We start from the raw sequence: 26,818 nt of genomic DNA, 5'->3' as shown, positions 1-26,818 counted from the left end.
TCAGATGATTGCAGCACTACATGAAAGGATACTTAAAGCTTGAAAGACTGGACTTTGTTTGGCAGACAGCTTTTAATTCAGCCTGTCTCGAGGTACTGTGTCTGCAGTGGCTGAAGCTGTAATTTCGTGCTACAAGAGTTTAGGCAACACCAACCAACATGGAGAGTTCCCAAGCCTGTCATGCCCATGGTGGGTTCCCACCCTTGTACTGCTCTCCTTGTGCCAGTGCACATACCTGTGGGTCTGTGCTGTGGAGCAGCTGAGTGGTCCACGGTCATTAAGCCGTGAAACACATCCCAACTTGTTTCTCCCACGGTTGTTAAATTTGTTACCCAGATCAGTTCAGTGATCCAGGTCACTGTGGGCCCGTAGACCATGTATGTTGGCAGAACAGGAGTGGTGGGTTGGTGATGGATAGGAGGTGCATGTTCAGTGGGCATCAGAGGCCTTGAGGCATCAGAGCTGCACTGGGTGCCACGAGGTGCAGTGTCATGTAATCAGCAGATTGTTTGTTTGCAGACCTCTTATCTGCCAGATGTTTGCATCAGAACTCTAAATCAAGCAAAACTAGATGTCAGAGGCATTCCTGGCTTGTAGAAGGGGTCACAGAAAGGGTCATTTTGTTATGCTTTTGAAAGGCTAAAACAATCATTAATGAACTGTTCTTTGCATTGGTGAAGTGCCTTTAATCTGAAGATGTAAATGTATTTAGAAACATTAAGAAGAAGAAGGATGTGGGCCTGTATCTTTGACCAAACAACCTGCCTATCAACGGCTGAGTAAGGAATAAAGTCCTGCTCTCCTCTCCCGTTGCAGAACCATGTTGAAATCAGTAAACATTGGGCAACTTTCAACCATCAGGCAAATAGTCCTCGACAGCAGTATGTTACACACCAAGCTGCAGGCACATCGTATGTCCCGTGACTTAAAGCACATTGGAAGGATCAACAGAGTTGCCTGGTCATGATGTAAAGTTCACTTCCAATTTTATGTGAAGAATCATTGCATTTTTATTCCTCTTAAGCTAGGAAGCTGTTCCCATGAGGAAACCTTGGGAAGAAGCTATGAAAGGGAACATCAGTTACAGTATTGTCTAGAGCTGATGAAGCATAGGTGCTCCCACTCCCACAGATGCACGTCAGTTGTTTCACCCTAATTCCTCAGCTCCCCGAATGTCTTTTCCCCTCAGTTCCCACTGCACCTTCTGCAGTCAACAACCACGGCTCCTCCTTGGATGCTTTTAACACAAACCTAAGAATGGTTTCAAATGGAAATTTGGAAAAAAATAGTAAGGAGAGTCTTCTGGAATAAAAGGGCCCCTGTTGAGTTGACAAGGTTGTGGTAATGAGAGGAAATTAGCTCCTCAGTTTAGCTTTGAGTAGGGCCTGTCAAATCTATTAAAAATAATTATATGGTTTTCCCTCCCCCAGACCTCTTATACTAAAACAAGTTTTCAAATGAAAATTTGTTGTGGAAGGATGTTTTTCTCAAAAATTATTAACTTTTTAATAGGAAAATTTGTTTGTTTGTTTTGGTGTTGGCCACAAAGCTTCATTTTTTTTCTTTGGTTTTGACAAAAGCTCGATGTTTTTATCTACAAAATGCTGCCCTTATTCCTCTTAGCTGCTTCTTTGTGCCGGGTGCAATCGGAGGCTCTCCCCAAATAAGAGATATTGCAATGATAATGACACCACAAGGTAAAGTCTGCCCATTTCATGAATGAGCCCAATTTTTATTTCTCTTCATCACAAAAGTCATCCCACATTTGTTGTACACACTGTTGGTTGCTGTGTTACGGGACATATCACCAGGTACCAGATGCTTTACTCTTGCAGAAGCATTTCTAATGGAGATGGAAGCTTCTGTTAGCTGAATTTTAGAACAACAACAAAAAATAATAATACAAAACCAAAATATCATCTTCAGCTGCATAGCAAATATGGATCAAAAATTTAACACCATATCAGATCACGAGCGTAAATATACCTCACCATAAATAAAATTCATTGTACAAAATAACTCAAGCAGCTTTTCATACAAATATGGTACATTTGACATGAGCTTTTGAGAATATTTTCTTGGGTTTTTTACACCTTCAGTTCTTTTTTCTTTTGTTCTCAAACACACATGAACCTACTGGACTGGAGTAATGCAGGAGAAAAAGGAATAACATGTTGTTCAATGCTAATAAGTGCAAAGTTTAAAAGGAAAACCACTGAAGTGCTGAGCTTGAACTAGTTTGCTTCCCCTTTCTATTGTATCATTGAAAGTCAAGTGTAGCATCATCCAAGAAAGGCATGTGCGCTGCCAATAGTCACATTTTATAATGTCAAAGCCAGAGGCAATATCAAAATAACCTAGTCTGACTTCATTCATGACACAGGCCATCCTTTCTCCCCCCTGTAATTCCTGTATCAAGCCAACAGCTTGTCTTTGAAGTAGACATTCCAAGTGGTGGCTGGTAAATCCTGGGGGGTTTGCAGACTACTTCAGAGTAAGCAGGAAAATATAGGTAGAAAAGCAAGCCCGTAGTCAGTGGACTTAAAGTATCCAGACAGGGGTCCACATAGGAAAAAAAATTAGGGGTCTGCAGATTGTAAAAGGCTGAAAACTATAGGATTTGAGCATATCTGCAAGGAAGACACCCAAACTTGGCAGAAAGTCTGCGAGTGTGGAGAATATGCCTGACCCCATGGCAATGTTACTATTTAGCCCTACTGTTACAAATTTGCTCCCTATTTCCATTAACAATTATGACATTAAAAAAATGATAGGAGGAAAAAAATTCCATTTTCATGGAGTTCTTTAAAGACCTATGCCTGGGCCTCTTTCTCATACACAGTCAAGGAGGGTTAGAGAACTGAAGCTAAAGACTATTTGCATCCTTTAGATAATAAAAGGACAATAACATCAAACCTCAGAAATGAAGACCATAAGATTATTCCTAGCTGATATCTCATACTACTTGAGCAACAAGGCAAAACATCTGCATACACTCTACAGTCAAAAACATTTTACATTTTGTTCATGCACTTTTGACATTTTGCTCAAAACATTTAATCCCTTGGAATCTGAAGGGATTTACATTTTTGCCAGCAAATCTGAGGGCAACAAATAGATTTCATCTACCTGTTCTTTCAAGTAAACACAACTGTGTTTTGCAGGGTTTCAAAGTATTATTTTGGCAAAACTACAGCAAAAGAATGCAAAGTGATATTCATATTTAGGTAAACTATCTCATGACTCACTCCAGACCTAAACAGATGAAAACAGGCATTTAAATTCACCTTACTATATCCTGTTTTGTCTAGGTAGCTGAGGCTGGGCCGTGTGGTACAGTTCATCCTTTTGTAGTAACTTCTTGCTCATGCTGGTTTCTGAGAAGACTCCAACATCCCATAACATGTCAGACGCAGTAGGGCATTTAATTTGTGCTGTGCCCAGAGGTGGCTCTGAGAGCCAGACAGGGACTTGTGCCACCTTTTCAGCAACACTTTCATACCAAAATAACAAGCACTTACTATTTTCGGTCAGGAAAAATAGGATCTTGGTTGGATCTATCTTCCTCTTATCTTGTTTTCCACAAAAAATAAAGTGCTTGATTCTCCTCTTCCTTTTAAAAATATATATCTGTAAATACCCTCACTCCAGTAGTGTAGAAGTGTTGGAATATGATGGAAAACCAGAACTGGCATCCTTAGTGGAAGAGTAAATAGAGAGCAAGAGCCCTGCAGTGTCAGAGTCCCAGATGCTCTTCTGCTGCTCTTCATGACGACATGGAGGAAACAACTCGCCTTGCTGGGCTGGGTCCTTCCCTGCCACTCAAAGATTTCAGCCAGACTTCCTGAGATTTCATTTTACTTTCAGATTACTGTGCTGCACAATTTCCTCCCTGCACTTTAAATGTCTGGCTCAGTAATTAAAGGAAACTCAAGGTGTGAAAATGTCCAGCACTTTTCACATGTGGGGTATTTATTGATTACCAAGGGAGTAGGTGGTGAGCGTCGAGGAGAACAAATTCATCCCACCCAGCAACATCTCCTCTTGCTAATAGTAGTTTGCTGACTGTTGTTTCCTAAGACAAAATACTCCAGCTGGGAAATTTCTACTAATTAATTATATGTTCTCTCTGTGAGAATAAATGCCCAGGCTCTGCCTTTTTAACATCTGTAATAGCATGCAGTTTACAAGGCATGATGAAATGCATGAAAGGAAAATATATTATCACATCTGTATACTGTAACAGCAATTATCTGCTGTGACCTGACTAAAGCTGAGAAATTAAAATATTGCCAGTGATGAGGCTAGCATAATTTTCTCTTGGAGCATGTCGTATGATCTCCTTTTACTTCTTGTATCACTTCAGTGACACTACTGAGGGGAAGCAGGGAAGACCATGAGTTATGAAATCCTCCTTGAAGTTCCTACTGAGTTTGCCTCTTAGTATCCATGGATCCTAGATTAGCTGAGTGGGAAAAGGAAACAGACTCCAGTGTTCCCTCTGACTGCCTTTAAACCTGGAAAATTCTGGGTATTTTTTAATGCTTATCCTGTATTTTACCTCTTCTAAACAATCACATCATTTCTGAGTGATGGGAAGTTTCCTAAGCCCTGCTGGTAGTCACCATTCTCTGAAGAAAGATAATTTGGTTGCTGTGCCACTAAGAATTTGTCTAAAACAAGGGAAAATAGCATCCCAAAACATATACAAATTACACACCCCAGGTCTCATCCTTGGCCAAAGATCAAAGATCATGGATACGCGAGGTAACTACACCTGCCGCCTGTCAGGACCAGTGATTATTTCCACCCAAATTAATGTATTCAAGAGCACATTCACATGAATGCAGCCTCTTCCGTAGTCCATAAGAAATCTTGTTTAGTCCACGGAAGATGTGTCTTCAGGGGAGAACCCTTTGCATTAAAATAAGTGGATGTCACATAGCAGGGAAAAAGGTAGGCCATTTTCTCTTTCCCCAGCTCTCTGAAGTGCTGAGGAGTTATTTGGCGACTACATCATTGCTATTCTGAAACCCATATGCCAAAGCTCCCTTTAACAGTCATGTTAACAATGACATGGCAGAGAGCACAAAGCTAGCCCCAGCCTGGGGTATGCAGCCATCCAAGCCCAGCACAGCTCCTGTGCGCACTCAGAGTGCTGCCACAGATGACATCCTGCCTTCATCCCTTCTTCCCCCAAAGAGCGAATCAGGGGCTCGTCTTCAGACCCTCCTGCTCCATGGCTGGTGGCACGTCACTGGGGGTGTTGATTTGCCCCATTGCTTCTGCCTGTGGGAGTGGGCTCCCGGCACTGCGGAAGCGTGGAGCTCTTCCACCACGACCCCCATGTTTGGGGCTGCAAAATGGCTTCAGAGTGATGTGTTTGAGTTGATGAATCACAGGGAAAAACCGGACCACTTCATGGAAGAAAAGCACATTTCACCTACCCGCCCCCACCCACCCCTAAGTCTGAAAGCTACAAGTAAAACCGATCACAGGGATGGTACAGAAGAACATGCACTCAAACAGGGCCAGATGGGAAGATGCGTCCTCGTGTGTAGTAGGCATACCCAGTCTTACTTTGTTGTCAGGTCTCACGCCATTGAGTTTACCCCTCCCAGCTGTCCTGGGTTCAGTCCCTTCTCCCTTCCCAACCCATGCAGGGTCAGTGTCCACACTAGCAGGTGGTGGCCAGCGACTGGTGGATTGGGGGCTGGAAGCAGCGCACATGCTCCACTGTGGAACTGTCTGTTTCCACTGACTTCATGTACTTGTTCAGGATGGCAAAAATCTCGTTGTTCAGGATCTGATACTTCCTGATCCTGTCGGCCATCTTCTTCAAGGGCTGGAGGGATGATGAGGGAGAAAAACAGTAGATGAAGAGAGTCTTACGTCATCTGACTAGCTAGAAAGTACCAGTACCTCTGCCTTGCTGCTGGAAACCTCTGCTAAAGCAAAGCAGCTATAACACGTGTTACAGTTCCACTTAGCACCTCCCAGGGACTGGTGACTCACTTCATTACAGGGTTTGATGACTCAAGACAGAGCATTAACAAGGTCAGTGAGTGGTCCCAAGCTAACCGTTCTGAAGTCCAGACTCCCAGCTGCTTATTGATAAAGCCACTGAGATCACAGGATGGTTGCTGGAAATACCACCTTCTCAGCTCCAGCTTCCCAACCCCAGGAAGAAAGGAAAAGCTTTGGGAGAAAAAGGATTCAACTGTCAAGCCAATTAAAACCTTGGCCTCTCTGCTGAGACTGCAGATGGAAATCTCACTCTCACAGCGAGTGTGTCCAGTCTGAATAAGGTTAACACTGGGCGTGATTGTAATTTATGAGTTTGGACAAAGCAAGATAGAAAACAGAGAGAAGTGTGCTGGTTCAGGTCCTTTGGGACCTCACCCTTCAACTTACCACATTTTTTATGATTTCATCCTTTCCATCCTGCCTCTGCACCTTCAGCAGGTGGTAGCAGAAGTCAAACAGGTCAAAGCGGCGTTGCTGTCCAAGGAGAACAATGATAGAGCAACCTGCCCAGTTCAAACCATCTCCAAAGCACTGCCTGGAAGGAGGACAGGGTGATGGGTGGGGAGGAATGACAGGATAGAGTTGGGTGAGAGAGGTCCTACCATGGCACCAGGAACTTTCCTTGGTGAATTCCTAGGGAAATCAGATTCATTCCTACTCCTAGAAAGCGGGTATACACCTAGAGAAAATGAACTCAGAAGGAGATATGTAGAATTATACCAGGACCAGGCTGCGCAGGGTGCATCACAGGGTAAGATGGATGAGGACCTAGCCTCTGACTTGGGTTGTTGGCCCACCTACGCCTCTCCTTCTGCATGTCACCTTGGGCATGTCCCTTTACATTGCTCTTTTCCCCAGCTGTTCAGACAGAAATCTCCCTGGGCATCTCTTTATGTGCACGCACAACAAAGTCCTTTCATCAAGGACCCACATTCCCCCTCTACCTCTACACTGGCTGACGCTATCGCTGCAGCTGAGGGCATCCCGGGGGCTTGCCGGCCCCGCTAGCTCATGAGCGGCACTAAAGGCAGAGCTGGCTGACGGACACTCACTCTGCAGTGAACTCGTTGGTGCCCACGGGGATGCAGTAGACAAACTGCATGGCACTCCAGAGCCGGTGAAACTCTACGCACTCGTCCACGTGCATGACCCCATTAGTCGGGGGTGGCCCGCGCCAGATCGGGTCCTGCAGGTAGCTCCTAATTCGCGTCAGGATCACCTCGAACATGGACAGCCCGCAGCATAACCGCTCCTTGGTCAGCAGGTCACCCTCCCGGGCGATGGCTATTTGCTGAGGAGGACAACCAAAGAAACAGAAGTGACGATGTAATACAGATGGACCTTCTCACTGGACTTAATGCTTCCTGGTCTCCCTGGCTCTTTCAAAGTTAACACACATCCCATGCAAGGCCCAACCTTACCTCTGATGGCTGCTCCCATGGCACTCCCCACCAGAGAATACTCATCTCTCAAATGGAAGAAGACTTAACATTGTGCTCAATTATATTTCACCAACCTAAGTATCTTTTGAAATAACTATGTACGTCAGAAAACAAAAGTTGAAGGCAAAGCTCTGATCAGAAATACTGATCCTTAATTCTGCTAGCACGCTGTTCTGTTATATTAGTGTTACTCAGCGTTACTGGGTTTAACTTCATGATTTCTGCAGGTTATGAAAATAAGACATGAGAGAACAGGGACATTTTGCTTCCCAGGACATTGCCATCATCTCTTTAACGTGCCTATGGCTGTCTTGATTTCTTTTGTAGTTAGGGTTAAAAAGCTCTGAGGAAGATGAGAAGCCACCGGAACCTTAGTACTGGAAAACCTGTGGTTTATAAGAAAGTCAAATAATATTTTTTTTCAGATGTGGAAGCTTTACATGTGTGGAGAATTTCTGTGATATCCCCACTCAGACTTACATGTACATATCTGGAATGGCTCCACTGGATAGAGTTCATATAGCTTTTACACCAGAGGAAAATTAAAAGAGAATTTACTTCATTTCAGCCCCATTGCTCCCCCAGAGGGAAAAAAAAAAGGGGGGATTTTAAATAAGCAAGCAGGACCTCCCCCCAGCATGGGAGCACCGACCCCACTGAGCTCACTGAGTGAGGCTGAGGTGCAAGTGTGGAGTTTGCTCACTGCCCTGATATCCTCTTAGCTGCCCTGTTTCTTGCCATTTCCAGTCACATTACTGACTTCTCTTTGCAGCGCTGCCAAAAATAACACGGGAAATGGGAGCCGAGTGCTGTTAAGAGTCGTGCCCGTGGCTGTGGGAGGCTCTGGCTCTGCCGAGCTCACCCCAGTAGATGAGTGGCTGCTGCGGCGCCCTGGCCCCACAGGCAGAGCCTTTTACCCCTCTCACCACTTTGGCAGAGGCATACAGAGCAAGCGTGACATTTACAGATCCCCTGCCTATCCCAGAGGACTTCCTGGAGCTTTAGTCTTTAAGCATTTGCTCCATTTCCAGCTGAGAATTCCTGATCAGAATCACGATGGCAGCTCGGTGCATCTGGTACAACAGGCAGGCACATGTCCTGGCCAGACATTAAGAACATGAGTTATGCTTGGTTTACTTGGGTCGTCTTTATACCACTCTAAAAAAACATGCACATCCCCTTTCCTGACTATTAGTTTATGCTGGCAGTAACCTAAAGCATTTTTAATTTGGTGACTATTGAAATTCCTGCTTGTGCCACAATTTCAAGGACATTCTGGGAACCTCAGATCAATTAATGTTCAACTAATAGCAAATATCAACGGAAAGGTGTATTGCTGTGCAGAGGCCAGATTGGCTCTGGGATCCCTAGATCTGTTAAACGCAGTAATAATATCACTGGTTTCATGGCACGCACTTGCATATGTTTGCTTAGCAAGTTAAGATTTATTTCATCCAGCTTGTTTTTATAGCTGGAGGTTGTACTCTTTCTCTCTCCTCACCTGCTCCAAGCTCTTATGGGTACAGATTAGCATCTGCACACACTAGTCTATGATGGCAAAATGGGGACACAGTAGAAGTAAAGCCATTTCAAATATAAATTAGGCGTTAGCATTACTGTGTGCTAAGATATAGTGATAGAACAGGTACTTTTGAGAACAAACTAGTCCAATGATATTAGTATACTGTTTCTGAAGAAATCTTAATCTAGAAAGGGATGTATCTGGCTTTCAAAGGATGTAGAGCCACTCAGTTACACACATTCACAGACAGAATTTGGTTCTAAAATTCCTCACCATAAGACCAGTCTTTGATACAGGACTACTACCGTTGGGTAGATATCTAATATGGTGAAAGCAGCTGGAGAGCTATTAGTCTTGTGGCCTGATCTGCCTCACAGTCTGGGGTCCCACTGATTTCTAAGATCAGGAGAGGAAGGGTGCTCTCGAGATAAATTGTCAAAGGATCCCACTGTGCTGGCTCAACTGTTCCCTCCGTATTTAAAAGGAAAGGCTCCCATTACTGCCAGTGAAAAAATCAAACTGACCAAGCACTTTTGAAAATCCCTTACAAAATACCCCTATGATCAGCATTAAAAGGGAGAGGGTTCCTTTAATGAACCACTTTGACCCCCCGTGGTTCTTTATGAATCACTTACCAAACAGCTGCTTCTGTATTCCCAAAACAATTATTTACAACAATCATCAACAGTTTTCCTGCCATGGCACAAATCCAGTTGTGCCATACCTCTTTTACGGCTTTTTAACGTGCAAGCTTGCAAGAATCATACCCAATGCCTGCAAAGACTGATAGATCCCCACTAACCGCAGCAGCCTCTGGCTCAGCACCTTCATAGCATGTAATTATATGAAATGCACAGGGCCACCTTTTGGGAGAGGCATCTAGCAGGCAACTTCTGCTCAGATTCTGGACAACTGCTAAAAGGCACTTATGCATTCTGCAGGAAAAAAAATCCCATATGGCCTGTGTCCAAAACTGCATTTCCAAAATGCATGTCCAAAACTGCATAAGGAGCAAGCTTAGAAGCTATAGAGGCACCTATGGAAAGTGACTCTTGTGTTCATTTACACCTGAGCTCAAAACAGATCTGGTACTCAACTGTACCTGTGTAATGAATATAGTAACAGTTTACAGAAAAATTAGTTTTTAGCGGGACATGAAATACCTTTTGTTTTCATCACCATCATAACTATGGCAGGGATAAGCAACAAGTGGACTCTAATAGCAGATTTCAATGATGATTTTGCATGGAAAGAAGGAGAGATAGAAAGACCAACACAAAGACACAAAAACACAGAGGTGAATTCTTTTTCTCGAGTGTCTCCTTTGAAAGGAAGTCAATGGGAAGTGAGAGAAGTGTCTACAAAGTAAGACAAAGCCCTCAGTTATCCAGCCAATTTCTTTGTTTCATATGATTTCCAATGAAGCAAAGTTCAAAATGTCCTTGATCCATTGGAAAAACAAGAAAAAAAGTCAACAACTTTCTGCCTGCCATATATCTGTCACCTCATACAACTGAGTGTTTGTTCCATTCCCTCAGCAGTACATTGCAGAAAAAGGGTGTTGACTCATTTAATACTTTGAATGATTTTTATCCTGTCAACCCCACTAGGTAGGCAGTGGAAGTTTGGCTGTTGATATCAATGGAGCTCAAATTTTGCCCATTACATTGATCAATCTATGGAGATATTTTTAACAGTACTCAATTTCTGCACAAGAGATCTTTTCCAAGCTGAGACCCACCTCAAGAAGACACTTAAATGGAGCTGTAATTTTAAGCATGTGCTGAAGCTCTAAGCATGTGCTAGGTGGGAAACCATTCTCAGATGTATTCCTTGACAGGGATGAGCTTAAAAATGGACCACGCTGCAGTGCTAAAATGGGATCCCCAAAAGTGATGGCAATTGATTAAGTCAGGGACAGCCCTGCAAAGTTCCCCCTCAAACCACCCCAGCAGTTCTCCATTTCCTTAAAATGGAGAAGAGTTTTTCAGAGTTGTTCTTATTCAGAGCTGGCTTCTAGCACGCTTGCCTTACAGCTCCCCGCCAGCCCTCCAGACTGGAGGCAGCAACACACCATCTCTGGACCTGCTCATAAATTTCCCTTCAAAGTGTCCGCTAGGGCAAGGATTCTGATTTTCTTGTCCAATTGATGTTTTGGGAAAAAAAAAAAAAAAAAGGATCACTTCCCCAGGGCTGAACAGGCCATCTGGGGACTATGAATTTTCAACAGCCATCCCTTTCAATGAAATCCTTACCTGCGGAGTGCCCAGCCTCTCTATTAAGGGAACCAGGTGAAGTGGGGCATACTTGGCTTCGAGACGCTTCATGCGCACCTCCAAGCGTTCTCCTTCTGTCAAGCGAGCAGCAAACAGTGAAATGAGAGGAGGAAGTGGAGACCCGCAATTTCCGCCGAGTTTGCTCAGAGCTGCCCCCCAGCAACCATCCAACGAGACTTTGGATCAGTGAGCCAAACCGACAGCAAATGAGGGAACCAGTGATGCAGAGAAGGGAGGGATGTGCGATTGCAGTCTCAGCAGCAGCTTAATCACACATGTCCAAAAGCATGTCCCTGTTACTGATCGCTCCTGCTGAGATGGACATTTCATGCTGTCATTCTCCAAAGAGGCTGTGAAATGGCTTTAAAACCTTAAGGGAACCCCCAAACTGACTAAGGTTTCAGTCTATAACTAGGCTACAGAAAAAGCACCCCTGGCATTTGTTTCCACCTGACTTTTGGCTGTATCCGCTTATCTATTTCGAGGGGGAAGCAGGGCCAGAACTAATCCTCAGGAGAAATGGGAGAGAAACAGCTTCTGGGCAGAGACCTCTGAGTCTGTCCACTGCTTCCCTCTCAGCTTCTTACCTTTGATGTAGACCCTGGGCAAAATATTTTGGAAGGGAGCAGCATGCAGCAAATCACAAACTTCTTCCTGGGACTGAGGCAGGAAGAAAGAAAGATAAAGTAAGTTAAAAAAATACCTATAGGGGTTGAGTGTATGGCTCAGGGGCCTGGGCAACACTACAACAATTCATGTCTACCGCACCTGTTCAAATCCAACCCAGCTCAGTAGTAACTCCAATGGTTTGAACCTAAATGAACTAAAACTGGAAGAAACACCTCTCAACTTAAGCCAGGAAGTTTTCTTAACTCAAATAAGTTACTTCCTGCCTGCACAAGGCCAGAGCTTTGCATTTATTTTCTGTCCCACTTACTAGCACTGCAAGTAAGAGGGGATAAAGAACACGGAGGTTTTAGTTTCATCTTACCCTGATGACTTCCTGCTGTTTATTTTTACAGAGAGTGCCCAGGTGGAAATTACCCTTTGGCTTAGTTATTTTAGGATGTGTACATGTAAAATATACTGATGCATGGCTTTATTGCAAATAGGTACATATGACATTGGTCTGAAATTATTTGGTTGTTCATATGGTGTTCTCAGCCAGGGCTATCAGACCAGAATCCCAGTGGTGTAGGCACCAGGGATGATAATACAGAAGTCCAGAGAGGAATAACATCATGAGATGCCACCTGAGAGAATGCATGCCGATGCACTTGAGAAACAATAATCCCAAACACAGATGCACAAGGAGGAGAAACCTAGAAATAGGCAGGTGGAGACTGAGGAGCGATGGCTGACAATACATTGTATACGAGTCTGCAATGGGAAACAGCAGCAAGGAAACCAAAGCTGTTTAACACAGAGGCATTGCATCACAACAAGGCATTAGTTTGCTCCTACAAAAGTCTAGCTCTAGGACATGCTTTCAGTTCTGAGCTTACTGTAGAGATTTAGACACACTCGAAAGCAGGTCATGACAGCGCAGCAAAAGATATTTGGGGGCCAGATGGAATGACTTGGCTGGGTCTGTTTGGGATGCACAGGTGGATACCCCACCTTCCAGCCAAAAGGGAGAGGACGGTGTAGCATGGAGCTGCAGGAGGCTGTACTGGCGCATGGATGCTGGGATGAGAGCGAGTTTGTGGGAGTGCAGTTTGTGACACAGTGCTAGAGGGACAGGAACAGTCCGGGGTCCCTCCGTGGGCAGAGAGATGCTGATGCTAATGGAGTGTGCCTGTCACCTTGGTTATTTTGTTTGCAAAGCCTATTCATTCCTAGATGAATGTTCTTTCACTGCTGTTTCCCCTCTGATAAAGAGAGTATTTTCACCATTTGCAGCCTGCATTCACCTGATATCTGTCCCAAAATTAGTCATGTTATTAATAGATCCCTTGCCCAAGGCCCATTACCTGAGAGTAAGAATTCTGCTTAGAAATTTAGTCCCAAGCAACCCCTCATTCCTCAAACTTAAACAATAAAAAGGGGGTAGAATGGAGCAGACTGCGCATCTTCACTAGAGCAGTCTCTGCCAGCAAATACCACCAGCCTTAGATCATGCTGACAGCTATGAAGATAACTGCACTGTAAAAGCAATTGCTCCTGCTGCATAAGAGCTCCATTAGAGGGAAAATCTTGTTACGTGATGGCTCTACGCATCTGACATCTTCCAGCGAGCAAGAACCAGTGCCCGCTGCGTACAAAATGGCTTTATATTCTGAATCTATTTCTGTGTGGGAAAACAGGGGATTGGAGATGGAGAGACTTTGGCTGGCACAGAAAGTGGGGACACATGGGCTCTGATGGGCAGCCTTCCTAAAGGGACCCCCAAATGCTCACCGTTGTCTTTTCTTTATTTTCTGCTATTCTAAAATGCCAGTGTACTGCTGATGTACAGCTCCTGGGACTGGAAGAACATTTTTGCATTGAAATGAAGGATTTCTAAAAGAAACCACCATGTGTCCCTTAAGTGTCCATTTAAAGATGGGACGAAAAAAGCAAATGCAGTACATCCAGCATAAAATCCAACACTGAGAACAGCAGAAAGCAGTGACAAAGCCACAAAAGGAAGAGAAACTGCCAGGATATAGTTGGCAACTCTGGTAATCCTATAAAATAAAGCCAAGCTGCTAGGTGATATACATCTCTAGTTTTCTTAATCTTATGCAACTACTGCTCACTGAATGTGTCTGATATACCATATCAGGAACTAAAAGTCTCTGTATCTGGGGTTAAAATGCAAAGGCAAGGGCAGACAATATCCATTTTGAGGACATGCAGATATTTTCAATTTTCCCTGTGCTCTGTGGGTGGATAAAACTTGGAATCTTTGAACTGCTGGTTTTGCTCTGCACAAAACTTTCTGGCTTTGCTTGGAAATCCCATCTTATGCTAGGGAAGTCTTTCTGAAATATTTCTGGAAAACCTGAAACAACCCTGCCAAAACCATTATGACATGAAATATGCATTTTTAATGTAAAATTGTGTTGTTGAACACTCCTCAGTTGGCTCTAGGCCAAACTGTGAGATAAATTCATTACGAAGTAAATTTATTGTGTGAAAAACTGGAAGCTAAGATGTGTGGCACTCAGCCATAGCCTTTGCCCCATACCAGAAAGGGCATCACATGAGCTGAGAGGCTGACAGACTTGCGCACGTGCAACACACTTGTGCAGGGGGCAATACCGAGTTGTCACTCCAGCTAAGATTCCAGTGAAGATAAGTCATACGAAATATATCACCAGCTCTTCTGAGATTTCCATCCTGTTGGATTGCTTTATCCTTATCACCATTAGAATCAATCAGGTTTTTTTCATTGCGCTGGCACCCCAAAAGAGTCAAGGGCTCAAATCTACTTCTCACTGTACAAATATGTATACAAAAAAGTATTGATCCCTGCCCCAGAGAGCTTACAATCTAGAAATAAGCTCCAGTTGGTTTTACTTCTGAGAAGGATGAACAAGGGTGTCATGGTTTAACCCCAGCTGGCGACTGAGCACCACACACCAACTCTATCCCTGCCGAAACCAGGACACCCAGTTTGGGTCAGCTGTCCCAGCTGTGCACCCTCCTAGCTTCTTGTGCATCTCCAGCCTTCTCTAGAGCATGAGAAGCTGAAAAGTCCTTGATTTAGTGTAAGCACCACTTAGCAACAACTAAAACATCAGTGTGTTATCAACATTCTTCTCATACTAAATCCAAAACACAGCACTATACCTGCTACTAGGAAAAAAAACCCAACTTTATCCCAGCTGAAACCAGGACAAAGTGGTAGCTCTGGTCCAAGAATTAGATCTAGATCTTCCGTGACTCAGATTCTCCTTCAGCAATCCCAGATGTCAGTGACCAAGCTCCAGTGCACACCATCCCCATGGACATGCCAACAGACCCCAATAATACAGCCCCAAAGAGACCCTAAGCGCATGAGAAGCTGGAAAGTAACATTTCCCAAACTCTTCTGCTGGAGAACCCACTTCCACTTATACTCTTGAGCTGGCAATTTCAACTACGATCTGTTGGTGCAGGGAGTTTTGCCTTACCAAAGCCTGCTCGATAAGGAGGCAGAAGAGAATGGCATTGCCCACTTCTCTGAGGCTCTGGAACACGTCAGTCTTCAGCTCTGCGTACTCAATTATGTCCTTCAGCTGATGGTGGAAAAACTCCAGGATTCCTTAAAAGACAAGGAAGAACAGTCAGAAAAGCAAGACCAGAATCACCCTCCGATAACCTGGATAAAAAGACAATCAGTGCCTGATATTTCCTTAATCACAAATTGTAAACTGTAACTGCTAAACAGATAGATGGAGACTGGCACTGGGGAGAACGAGCACGCAGTGTCTTATCCTGCTTTCAGTAACCCTTGGGAAATAGGGAGTAATTCATATGAAGTCCCTGGATTTCCTAATCCAGAGGAAAAAAGATTCAAGACTGTAATGGATGTCCTGGTGCTGGCTCATGTATAGCAGCCCAAGTTTCCCCATCCAGCTCAACGGCAGATTTGCAGTCATGCTGCAAAAAATCTTTGCGTCAACTAAGCAGAGCTTTTGAAAAATATCAGTGAACCCACAATAACAAAAGCTTACAAAATCCTGAAAACTAAACATAAGCTACCAGAAGACATTACCTTATCACTCATCTGTGTGTTTGTTCAAAGGGAAATTTCCAACAGGAGATTTCCTGGAAAAAGTTTCCTATACATGTTCCAGTGTCAACAGCAAAGAAGCTGAAAGTCTCAACAAGCCTGTGCTGCACTGGCATGCCAGGTGCCAAACCTTGTTTAATTACTACTGTGTGCCTGAGTAAATGTTGTACAAACATGTGGGCGAGCTCTTGCTCAAACCATTATGCATCGTTCTGTAGCACCCACCTGGAGAGCCATATTCATGTCTTGGCAAGCGGCATATCTTGGGCATTACTTCGATCAGAGTCTTCACATACTGCAGGATGGTGCCTTGTAGCTGTTGGAGACAAAGGGAGGTTAAGCTGGAATGACGGCTTCTCCTGGCATTGGTTTTGAAAGAGAGCTGGTTGTGGATGGGTCCACATCTGACAGCACAGGACGAAACTTCAGCTGGAGTCCAAGAAGAACTTGCTTAATTTGGTTTTCACCCAAATATAAAATTCAGCCCAAGTGCACAGAGCTAGAGTGTTTTTACAGCTTCCTCCCAAGTAATAAATCACAGCTGCATGGATTTTCGACTTCAAAATACAGCTTGCTGTGTTTGCATTGTTTGCAGCTGAAATCCAAACAAGGCTCAGTCTTGGATCCAGCTGGACTTGTGCTCCTAACCTAAAAAACACTTCACCAGAGCTGCTAAAGGAGTCATTCCCCAGCACAGGAAATGCTCCTTCCACCTAAGGAATGACCACTAGATACTCAGAGTTTAAAAAAGAATATACATGCATGTAGAACAAGTTTCTGCAGATGTGATTTTTTGGATTAATATGGAAAAAGCAAAGTATATTTCTTAGTTAAAATCACTTGCTGTCATTTGGAGTTATACACCTGCATCCTGTAGATACATTATAATGGACTATGCACTAAACACTATTTAGCCAAACACAGAATCTTGGTCTTTGTGCTGAATGCTGTCTGATCTTGCACACCAGCTACAGTATTTTCAACTAAGTGACACAAATTACATCTTCAGTAACTATGGTGCTTTATAGTAGGGAAAATGGATATACGCCTGAGATTTTCAGTTTTACATTGCTTTGTTAGACAAGTTTGAAATGATATCATTGCAGTCAAAACAGAATTTAAATATTTATAATGAATGAAAATCATCTTTCCAGTAAAGCAAGGGTTTTAGTAGAAAAGCATGACCTGAAAAAATTACACATTTTCACACACACCCTCCTCCCTTCTTAATGCTCAGTATTGTTAGTGCCCTTAGGGACCACATGGGATCATTTCCCTGTGGACATCACATTCCTCTTCTGAAAAAGAAGAGAGAACTAGAAAGCAGATATGGCTATTGGCAGCCTGGCTTCTGAATATCTGATGGAAATGGACAGTATGGCTTGAATAAGAACTCACCTATAGCAGGAATTTTCTTAGAAAGACCCCAAAAGCTGGTTTCATCAGTTTTGCTGCCTGCTGTCTACCTTCCTGCAGCTCTCCAGGGGTATCAAAAGCAGTGAGATAGAGTGCTCTTGTGCTATTGCTGAGCACAAAAACGTATCTTGAAGGTCTCTCAGACTGCAGCATAGGCAGTGCTGAGGGACCATGAGTGCTGTGTCCCACCCGATGACTTCTCAATGGCTTTTAGCAAAGCAGCATACCAACTCTACCACCCCCAGATGTAGGTGGCTCATCACAGTTAACACTTCAAGATGGTGGAAACACTCCATCATCCACGGGAATCAGTGGGATTCCTCAGCAACAGTGAAAATCACACTGTGATTAATACAAGTGTTACAGTGTGGATCAAGGGACATGAAGGTGCCCAGATGTGAACACTCTGAACTCAAAGCCCAGGCTGACTGTCCAACCTATGCCTCTCAAGGCATCGAGGTTTCTCCATCACCAGGGTTAGGCTCAGAATTACCAGGCTCTTGACGATCTTCAACAGCTCTTCCATGACCACTGCAATCCCTTGATAGCCAAGAAGCCTGCAGATTGTCTTGAAATGAGGTGGCCCCACAAAATTGCGGTAGGAGCTATAGATGTGACTGTAGGCAATGTTGAGAGGCTGAGAAATTAGAAGCACAATGACAGTTAGACAGGAGCATTTACCAGACCAGTAAGTAATTCTCTTATCACAGTATTATGTTCCATCACTTCAAATAATTTTTAAGATAGAGAAGGAGAAATAATAATACCCATGACAATTCCCATTTCTTCTACCTCTTGTGGCAAAGAGGAGATTGCTTTTCTTCCTATGAAGTCAGACATATTCAATCTCAACACACTGTCACATCACAAGGTTTATTATCCTGCTATGTAGCAACACCACTTTCATTTCCAAGGTAATTTACTCTCCCATGCATTCCCGATCAAGGATTTCAGGTCACTAGCCCTTTGCCTCTTCAAACCCAAATTCTTCTCTACTAAAACAAGAAGCTTTATATACAGGTAACCAGACAGTTTTGGTTTTTTTTTTTTTTTCCTCTATGGGCTCTTGCTTTAAATGAGGCTTATTAAGAAAAGCAGGAACTGCAGCATCTGAGCCTAAGGGCAATTGGAAGAGGCATGGAAAAGATAATTTTTGCATCCTGCAAAGCTCTACATCAGCCTCTGTACTTAACAGACATCCCCATGGGACTGTGAAAAGGGCAAGAATCTGACCCTGGTCTAGGGAGAATAGTACCCAGGGCTCTGGCCCCCCGAAAAATTTTAGCAGCAGAAAACAGAGAATGATTTCCAGGAATGTACTCTATCAGCATAATCTTGGAAATATGGAAATTGCTGCAATGTTTTGTCACTGGAACTTTTATAGGATCCATTTGGCATGAGGGAAACAGAAGTAGGGGAAATTAATTCACTTGTGTGATCTGCAAAAAAAAATACTGAAAATCAGATTTAGCAGAGACACTGCATGCTCAGCTTGGGCTCTGCAATAGAAGTGTTGACATCATGGCTCAGCCCAGCAGAGCAGGGCTGCAGTCTCCCTCCACGACATCTATAACAACTGTAACCTCAGTAAACAGCAAAAAAGCACATTCTTGAAAGATTCTGGCATGTAGTGCCCTTTCCAGCAAAACACAGATAAACCCCCTGGCTCACGCTTACTAGGAGATCTTTCTTAAACAAGGGTAAGAAAACAAATTAAACTGTATCCCAAATGCACCGTGCAAGGCTGACTTTGCTTCTTGTGTGAACGCTGCATATTAGAGGCACAGTGCATCCTCATGCAGCAGGGAGCTTGCTTCCCTGCGGATATTACAGACCCCACTCTACAGGGATTTCCTTCCCTGCCAGTAATGGAGCCAAGAGGGGACCAATGCATTGAAGAACTTAGGGTGAAAGGGAGCAAGTGTTGAAGTGGTAGAATAGGACAAAATGTTGCCTATCCTCCAAAACTGCTGCTCCCAGCAATTGCAATACAGCCAGCTGAAGGCTTCAGTTGTCCTCCAATTCTGACTCGCTTCCTCGAGATTTACTTTAACACTTCATTTGAGTTACTAATGAGTTACAGAGTGAAGTCATTTGCTAATAATCGGAAAAGTATTTTCCTTTGCTCTCAGATATAGAATTTCAGTGGACTGATGTACTGATCGCGCTTTCATAGACTTGTCAGTTGCTTTAATCAATTAATTGTCCCTCATTTTGTTACAGCCCCACTGCTCTGGTCTGGCAGCTTATTGCCTACTATAATTCCTAGGTGCTCTTTGAAAGAGCTAGCACAAAGAAGACACAGTTAGAAAGTCCTGTACTTTCTGTGAAATGTAATTTCACCTCCTGGTCCTGGCAGGTGAAAAAAACCCCTTTAGTACTTATGTACAGGAAGGCTACCTTGGAGGCTCTGTAGTGCATTCATTCACAACACACGTGAACTCTCTCTCCCATCAAAACTAAACAAAAGGGCCCTAAATAAACATGGGCAAGAATTTAAAAATTCTTTAGGCAGACCTAAAAGCCTACTTTCAAAGCTCCTTGGGTGCCAACTCCTGTTACAAGAACTGCTTTTGAGTATCCTGCTTAGGTTTGTATCTCCATCAGATAACCAAGTCTGTAAAAATCTGTCTGGCAGAGGCTGATCCAAAGCCACTAGATACGCACACTGATACATGTGAAAAACAGCAATAGTTAACGTTTTCTAAAGTGTGTCTGTTTAAACACCAGGTGACGCCCAGCTGTAAAATTTGCCAAATGGCCAACACGATCGTGCCAGAGGGAAGCCAGTAACCTGCCAGGGCCCCAGTGCAGCCACGCTCCCACAGTGTTTTGTTGCTGTGGCTTTTGCAATACATTATTCCAGCCCTGGCACCTCCAGAAAGCACCTTGCTGCAGCGGTGAGCCAGGCGGCCCCGAGATGGCTCCTTGCACCCCAAGATGTCCTCCCCATAGGCTCCTTTACTCTGTTATTTCCCATGGTTAGCAAACCGGTGGCTTATCCAGACCAGGGGGGACGAAATATCCCCATTTCAGTGGGCTCATGAATCCACACTCATTTGTGGAACCATCTTCGCTGCTCCACATCTAGGAGCCAGGTCTTCAGTCTGTGCACGTTGCATGGTCCCCTGAGATGGACCACCATCAGTACCCAGTCGTGGAGCAATTGGTCATATTTTCCCCATAACAGGGCTGACGTTTCGCTGTACAGGCAGCGAGCGGACAGTGCTGCCGCGCAACCACCCACTTCGCAGCACTCCCTCGCCTCTCAGCGGGATAATGGGTCTGGAGAGCAGCTTTCAAGCAGGCTTTTCCCTTGAGTGGGGGTCCCAGCAATAAGCCTGATTGGGAGAAGACACATTTTAGGATGTGCATTGGCTGCAGATGAGCGCGATGATTCATCCCCGCCTGTCTGCAAGATGAGGTAGGTTCATCAAGCTCTCCGCAGAGCCACACAGCGCATCAGCAGCAGGCTTGAGTCTAATAATAATACTCTGCTAGCAATTAAAAATATAGCTCCATTTAAGGGTGAGATACACAGCTTGGGGTAAAGACTGTAGGATGTAAAAAATGACACCAGCGGGTATTTTAAGACAAAACAGCTGAAGGTACAAGCTGGCTGCATGGCATGGCTCGCTCCTCCGCACTGGGCGGCCGCTTCTATCCCCTCGGGAAGCCGGAGCAAAGCCCCCGATCTTGCTGCCTCTTGAGAGGTTTTGCTGTTCTCGGGAGCAGCAGCTGCTGAAGACACTGCGGAGGTTTGCCCCACCTTTGGTTTGGGGCCAAACAGGCAGGTTTTGGGGCTGGAAGGCTGGGAGTGCAGGCAGGCTGGGATTTGCAGCACGGGGTAGAGTTCCCAGTGTCCCACAGAGCCCAGGTGTCCCACCCTGTGTCCAGGAATTAGGGAGAGCCATCCATACTTGGGAGAGTGTGGGGGAGGCCCCCATGTTGCTTTGGGAGCTCAGCAGGTTACTAGGGATGCTCCAGAGCAGATTCAGCAGCAAATGAAGCGAAACAAAACCCAGTTATTTCCACGTCTTTGAGCTTCTTCTTGGCCATCACCCAGACCTGTCTGAGCTCACCTGAGGGTTTTATCTGATAAAATGGATCAGAGAGAGATTATTATAGACAGATAATACTGCCTGTGCCACAACCTCCTTGGAGAACTGAAGAGCTAATGAAAGAGGAATATACTTAGAGACAAAAAAGGACTAGCACACAGCCCAAGACTATTCCAGGCTCCCAGCCAACCTAACTTCAGTGTGACAGCTGCGATGGTGTCTAAGAAAGTGAAAAACAATTCTGACCAGAATTGTCAGACAAGGGTCTCTAAAAAAGTCAGAGGAAGGTCTCTAAGTTAAACAGCCTGAATATGGCCTGGTTCCCTCCCCTGCCTCAAGCAACCTTCACTCTCCCTATAAAACTTTTACCATATTCAGCTGTATCAGGCTGTTGCTAAGACTTTCATGCAAAAAAATACATATTCCCTAGCTGGGATGGGCAGGTCATGTACAATGCAGCAGGCATGTTTATGTACTGTATTGAGACTCTGTGTATAGAGGATGTGCCAGTATATATTCTGTGTCTCAGCATAATGCCTCGCTATACCAACTACTGATATTCAGTGACCATATACACTGCTACTATTTACAACAAGCTGATGGCCATGGCAGGCCAGGTAGCACAGCCCACATGGTCTGTTGAAGGGGATCAGCAGCCCCCACTGCCAACACCACCTGCGGTAACCACAGCTCCTTAATGCCTTTGTGCTGCTGCTGCAGGCACGGCAGCAGAAAATAGAGCAGCTCCATCCCATTCGCACGCCGTAACTATTTTTGCAAGTGGCGGCAGCATGCACGGTCCTTCAGGTTACATCTGCCTGCATGCTCGTTAAAAAAAGAGGGGCAAATTCAACCAGGGGAGGGAACCAGGGATTTCCAGCAAGTCTGGCATGACCCTGCGTCCAGCAGTGCCAAGAAAAACAGAAGCACTCATGAAAATACATAAATGAAGCCCAATCTAAAGCATTTACAGAGCTGAGAAGTGGTTCATGAGCAGTGAGTAGTGTGTTGCTGGTAATTTTGCACCTTCTTTGTAGGAGGCTTGGCAACCTGCTGCATTTTATAAGTGGCTGAATGGCAGAAAACGGCTCAGTTTCTGCTGGCCACTGAAGCACACCTGTGGTTTGCATCCTATGGTGAGGAGCAAGGGGTCCCAGGCAAGGCCACAGCTGGGTCCACCTGCAGATATGGGTAACACCAGCGCTGGAGCAGTCCTGGCACTGGCATGGTTTTGGCATCTTCTCATCCTGGGAAATGAGAATTTCAAACTTATCACCAGCATACACTGGTGAGAGCTTGATTTTAGGAGCAGCTAATACCAACACCACTGAAAGCTTTGCTGCACTTTCCTTTGAGCTAGCAGGATTGATCACTGCATGGAGAAAGGTCAGCAGGACCCTTTGCTGGCCTGATCCAGCTATTCCCATTTTCCTTGGTTTCCTCTTCCTCATAACACATCTTATTTGTGAACAACTGAAATTTAATTTTGAAGCAACTACAAATACTGATAAACTCAACAACCCAAACGCCATAAGAAAGCAGTTCTCTCACGAAAATGTTACCACATTGTGTAATCCACCTTTCTGAAGCATAGCTTTGTATCCTCAGCTCTCTCCCTGCATGCAAGGATTTACTTTACTCACAGCATGGGATCAGCTAAGAGCTCTCTATCCCCCTGCTCTTGTAAGCAGGACCGAGCCATGTAAATAGCTGGAAGCCACCTGGGAGCACTTTCATTTCCATCCCTGCCCATAATTATTTTCATCTCTGCTCCCAGTTTTCAGCTCACTGGCAGCTGCAGCTCACTCACAGAGACAGAAGGGAACACAGATCTTGGAAGACAAAACCAAAACATCCAGAACTGCAAAATGTGAATCAAAAGCAAGGGTCACACATAGTCCCCAGGCTTGTAATAGTCCCTCCTGATGCAGTTTGCATCATCTTATCACTGTTCACATTTAGAAGATCTTCGAAACGTTGCAAGAACCTTTCCAGGAACAAGATGGAATGAGTAACTCCAGACCCAGACCAACATTTCTTCTGGGAAAGTTCCTCTCAAACACATTTTGGCTTCAGAAAGCAGTGACTCCCTTGTTCAGAGCCTCTGCTTACCAGGCCCAGTCCCACATCTGTCCCCAGTGCTATGTCTGTCCCCTCCTGGCCACAGATTTGGGCTGCTCCCCCAAACACTGCTGGCATTGGCTTTGCCTCTCCCTCCTGCTCTCTCACCAGACTGACAGGGGACATCTCCGAGCTGTCTATGAGGCAGGGGCATTCAAAGAAGAGCCTGTCTTAATCCCATGAGAGTTTAGCAGAAGGTTGAGGTCTTTGAAAACCCAGTTCCTACTTCCATCACACAACTCAGAAGATATTAAAAAGCTAATAGACATTGCTGCAGCATCAGGGATGAAAGTCTACTGCTCACTGGCTTTGGCTTGAATCAGTAGCTTTAATTCTATGATTTCTTGCACATTTAAGACGAAGCCTTAAGTGCTAAACTGTCAATGTGTACTGCAGGCCAGGATCCTGGATTTCATACCATGTGCCAACGTGTCTCTAGCCCCAGACCCTGCTGGGGTGCAGTGATGGGGGACTGCTGGGGGCCTGTGGGCAGGGGAAAAAAAGAAAACCCCAACCCACCCAAACAAGCCAGCAAACAAAACTACCTGGCTTGTTTTTTCTGCCTCAGAGACACATACTTCTCCCAGGCAAAAGCTTTTAGGGACAACATTCCCAGATCACTCAAAGATGCCTGCCCATCCTTTCCTATTGGTTGCTATGGTGAGAGATGACGGAGCCCCAGATGGGTATAATACGAGCAGCGTGAGGGGAAGGGATTTAGCAGAGGCAGGAAGGAGGCGAGCGGTGGGAAGAGGGGAAGGCGCTGCCCGCCTGTGGCCACGCTGCTCACCAGCACCGACGGGCTGCCGCGGACCTGCCCGGGGAGGTAAGCGGCTGCCCGTGGCTCTGGGAGGGCTCAGCGCTGGGCGCGTGTGCTGTTCCGCTCTTCATGTAAGAGTGGTTAAAACAGTCATTAAGATGAGCTGCTGCTTGAGTGAATTAAAGGAAAGTTAATTATATTAAAAGAGAGAGGAAGAAGGAAAAAAAGAAACCAGGTCTATTGTATGCAGCTCCTGCTCAGAGCACTCAGCCAGCTGGGAGAGATAACCCTGCAATGAGGCTCAGAGAGCACTTTGGGGATCTAAAGGAGCAATGTACTGAGGTGATTTGTGGCTGTTGTTAAACAGTAGTTTGTTAGCGGTCAGTGTCTTTTATCTGGGGGAGAGCTTTGTACTTATTATTCATATATTTGTACTTCCTTAAAGGCATTGATTTTATATTTCAGCAGCCTTCAGATTTCACATTTAAGATCCTGATATTACAGTGTGAGATCTGTAGGAACAGAAAGAGTTTATACTCTATTAAGCAACAACTTAGGTACAGAAAATGCAGCAACAGCTTAAATGAGTAAATTAATCATTATATACCTTTTTAAATAGCATTTAAAAAGCTGTGTAAAATCAAAATATCTATTGGAAGCTCTGCAAGGCAAGCTGGAGCTAGCTTAACGATCAGTTTATGTTAATCACACTTGCAGTATCCTTTCTATTCCATGGGAAACAAAAATGCTAAAAAAGCTTCCTATATAGACAAGTCAAAAAGAAAAGATTTTTTAAAAATCTAACTAGACCATAAACTGCACCCTATGTCCCAGTTGGTTTTTTTGGTCATGAAGCAGGGTGATACAGGGTACCAGCAGGATTAATCTTCTGTAATTCTAGCCATCTAAGACCTAGCATCTAATTTCAGCTAACCAGGCATAGTCCTGACTCCAATCTAAGGGCCAATAAAGCCAGTGGAAAGACTTCACTGATATCAGTGGCCTTTGAGCCTGTACATGAATCGGGAAACTCAGCCTCTCCCTGCATCTGGTTACAGGGGCACGATGAACATCGAAGTGCACAACATCACTTACACCAGCGCCACCATCTCCTGGGCCACGGACACCCCCTGTCCAGAGAACTACTACCATGTCATGTACCGCCCCAACTGGAACAGTGTCTTCGCTGGCTATTTACGCCAAAACTTCCACCGTGAGGAGAGAGTTCCTCACCCCCTCAGCTCCCTCGTCCTCCACCGACTCACACCGTCCACCATCTATGTCCTCTGCATCACATGCAAGAACTCTTACCCCTCCAGCAACCACTGCACCACGTTCCACACTCTGGACAAAACCCCCCTGGTTTTTGGCGGCTCTAAGCACGAACCTACCACCTCCATGTGGATGGTGAGCAGCCTGCTGCTCCTCTGCTTCATTGCTCTCCTGGCCTACGGCTGCCTGCAGTTCTGGTCTGCACGGTGCCACCGGGCTGCAAGGCTGAAGCATCCTGATGCCAGCCCTGAAGAAGTGGGCGAAGGCAGCAGCTCACCAGAGGGTCCACTGAACGATGGACTGAGAGAGGAGCTTCTGGAAGTCCCCATGACCACTGTGCTAATGAGGAGCTCCAGTTTCATGAGGGAGAGTCCATATCGCTCCCCCCACTGCTTTTTTTCCTATAAAAACAGCGATGATAAAAGGGCCATCTTGCCGCAGCACGGCCTTCAGTGAGAGCAAAATAAAGGCAGACCTGGCTTAGAGGTTTGGTTCATGCTGCTCTTTCCCAGCTCTTGCCAACAGCACTGTCTGTGTGTCCACGGGGGCTGTTTGTCCCAGGGTAGAACATGAGGTGGGGATATTGGTCGCAGGGAGAAAGATTTTTGTCAAGAGACAAAAATACTCTATTTGCTGACGGTTTTTTAAAAAGAAAACCAGTCAGCTCTCTGGGAATGGCCAGGCTTGGCTGACTGTAGTGTCATTAGCTAATCTGCATCAGTGCTGTAGGTTCACTTCAGAGTCATCAATCAATGTGCAGAAGAAATAAACTCCACTCAAGTAGTTTCACACTTGAGTGATCCTCCACTAGCATCACACCCCAAGCCCTCACAATGCCTGTATAAAGTCATCGCAGCCTGACAGAAGAGCTTTTTGTCAGTATTAAGTAGCTTGTATTTGTAGTCACAAGTATTTTAGTAATTCCCATTTTGAAGTACAAATGGGATTCCTGAAGTGTTACCTTCCTTGGGTAGGAGCACTGCTTTGGAGCTCCAACTTGTTCTCCTCTCTGCGCATTCGGATGCGACTTGGTCTCAGTGCCAACACCCAGCGCAGAACACTGTCAGCAACCCCTAGCATAGGCATGATATGGAGAAGAATATGGGAAAGCAATAGCAAAAGCACACTGCATCTGCTTCTTGCATGGCTTTTTGGTTTCACACGGCAACATGACCCTGCACATTTGCACCCGCCATTCTGTTAATGAACTAGTTCTTGC

The 26,818-nt window shown here is 44.9% G+C and overlaps 2 protein-coding genes across 6 annotated transcripts in view; one reads left to right on the top strand and one right to left on the bottom strand.

Moving 5' to 3' along the window:
* Positions 1 to 5,641: 5,641 nt before the first annotated feature.
* The window catches only part of CYFIP2 (cytoplasmic FMR1 interacting protein 2), a 46,849-nt gene continuing 25,672 nt past the window's right edge, over positions 5,642 to 26,818 (bottom strand). For all 5 annotated transcript variants that reach the window (XM_009483014.2, XM_009483015.2, XM_075715879.1 and 2 more), the window contains 8 exons: positions 17,879 to 18,022; positions 16,195 to 16,285; positions 15,368 to 15,498; positions 11,855 to 11,927; positions 11,247 to 11,341; positions 7,080 to 7,318; positions 6,415 to 6,562; positions 5,642 to 5,845 (listed from right to left, as the gene is read on the bottom strand). In XM_009483014.2, coding sequence (XP_009481289.1) covers positions 5,678 to 5,845; positions 6,415 to 6,562; positions 7,080 to 7,318; positions 11,247 to 11,341; positions 11,855 to 11,927; positions 15,368 to 15,498; positions 16,195 to 16,285; positions 17,879 to 18,022 — 1,089 coding nt within the window. In that variant the 3' untranslated portion in view covers positions 5,642 to 5,677. The remainder of the gene's footprint in view (positions 5,846 to 6,414; positions 6,563 to 7,079; positions 7,319 to 11,246; positions 11,342 to 11,854; positions 11,928 to 15,367; positions 15,499 to 16,194; positions 16,286 to 17,878; positions 18,023 to 26,818) is intronic.
* Positions 24,195 to 26,055, top strand: FNDC9 (fibronectin type III domain containing 9). Its single transcript, XM_009483012.2, is given in 3 exon segments — positions 24,195 to 24,261; positions 24,264 to 24,393; positions 25,386 to 26,055. Coding segments are annotated over 3 exon segments (867 nt in total).

The sequence above is a fragment of the Pelecanus crispus genome, chromosome 8 (assembly GCF_030463565.1).
Source record: "Pelecanus crispus isolate bPelCri1 chromosome 8, bPelCri1.pri, whole genome shotgun sequence".
Taxonomy (NCBI): domain Eukaryota; kingdom Metazoa; phylum Chordata; class Aves; order Pelecaniformes; family Pelecanidae; genus Pelecanus; species Pelecanus crispus.
The sequence above is the reverse complement of the archived record's forward strand: the minus strand, read 5'-3'. Positions and strand labels throughout refer to the sequence as shown.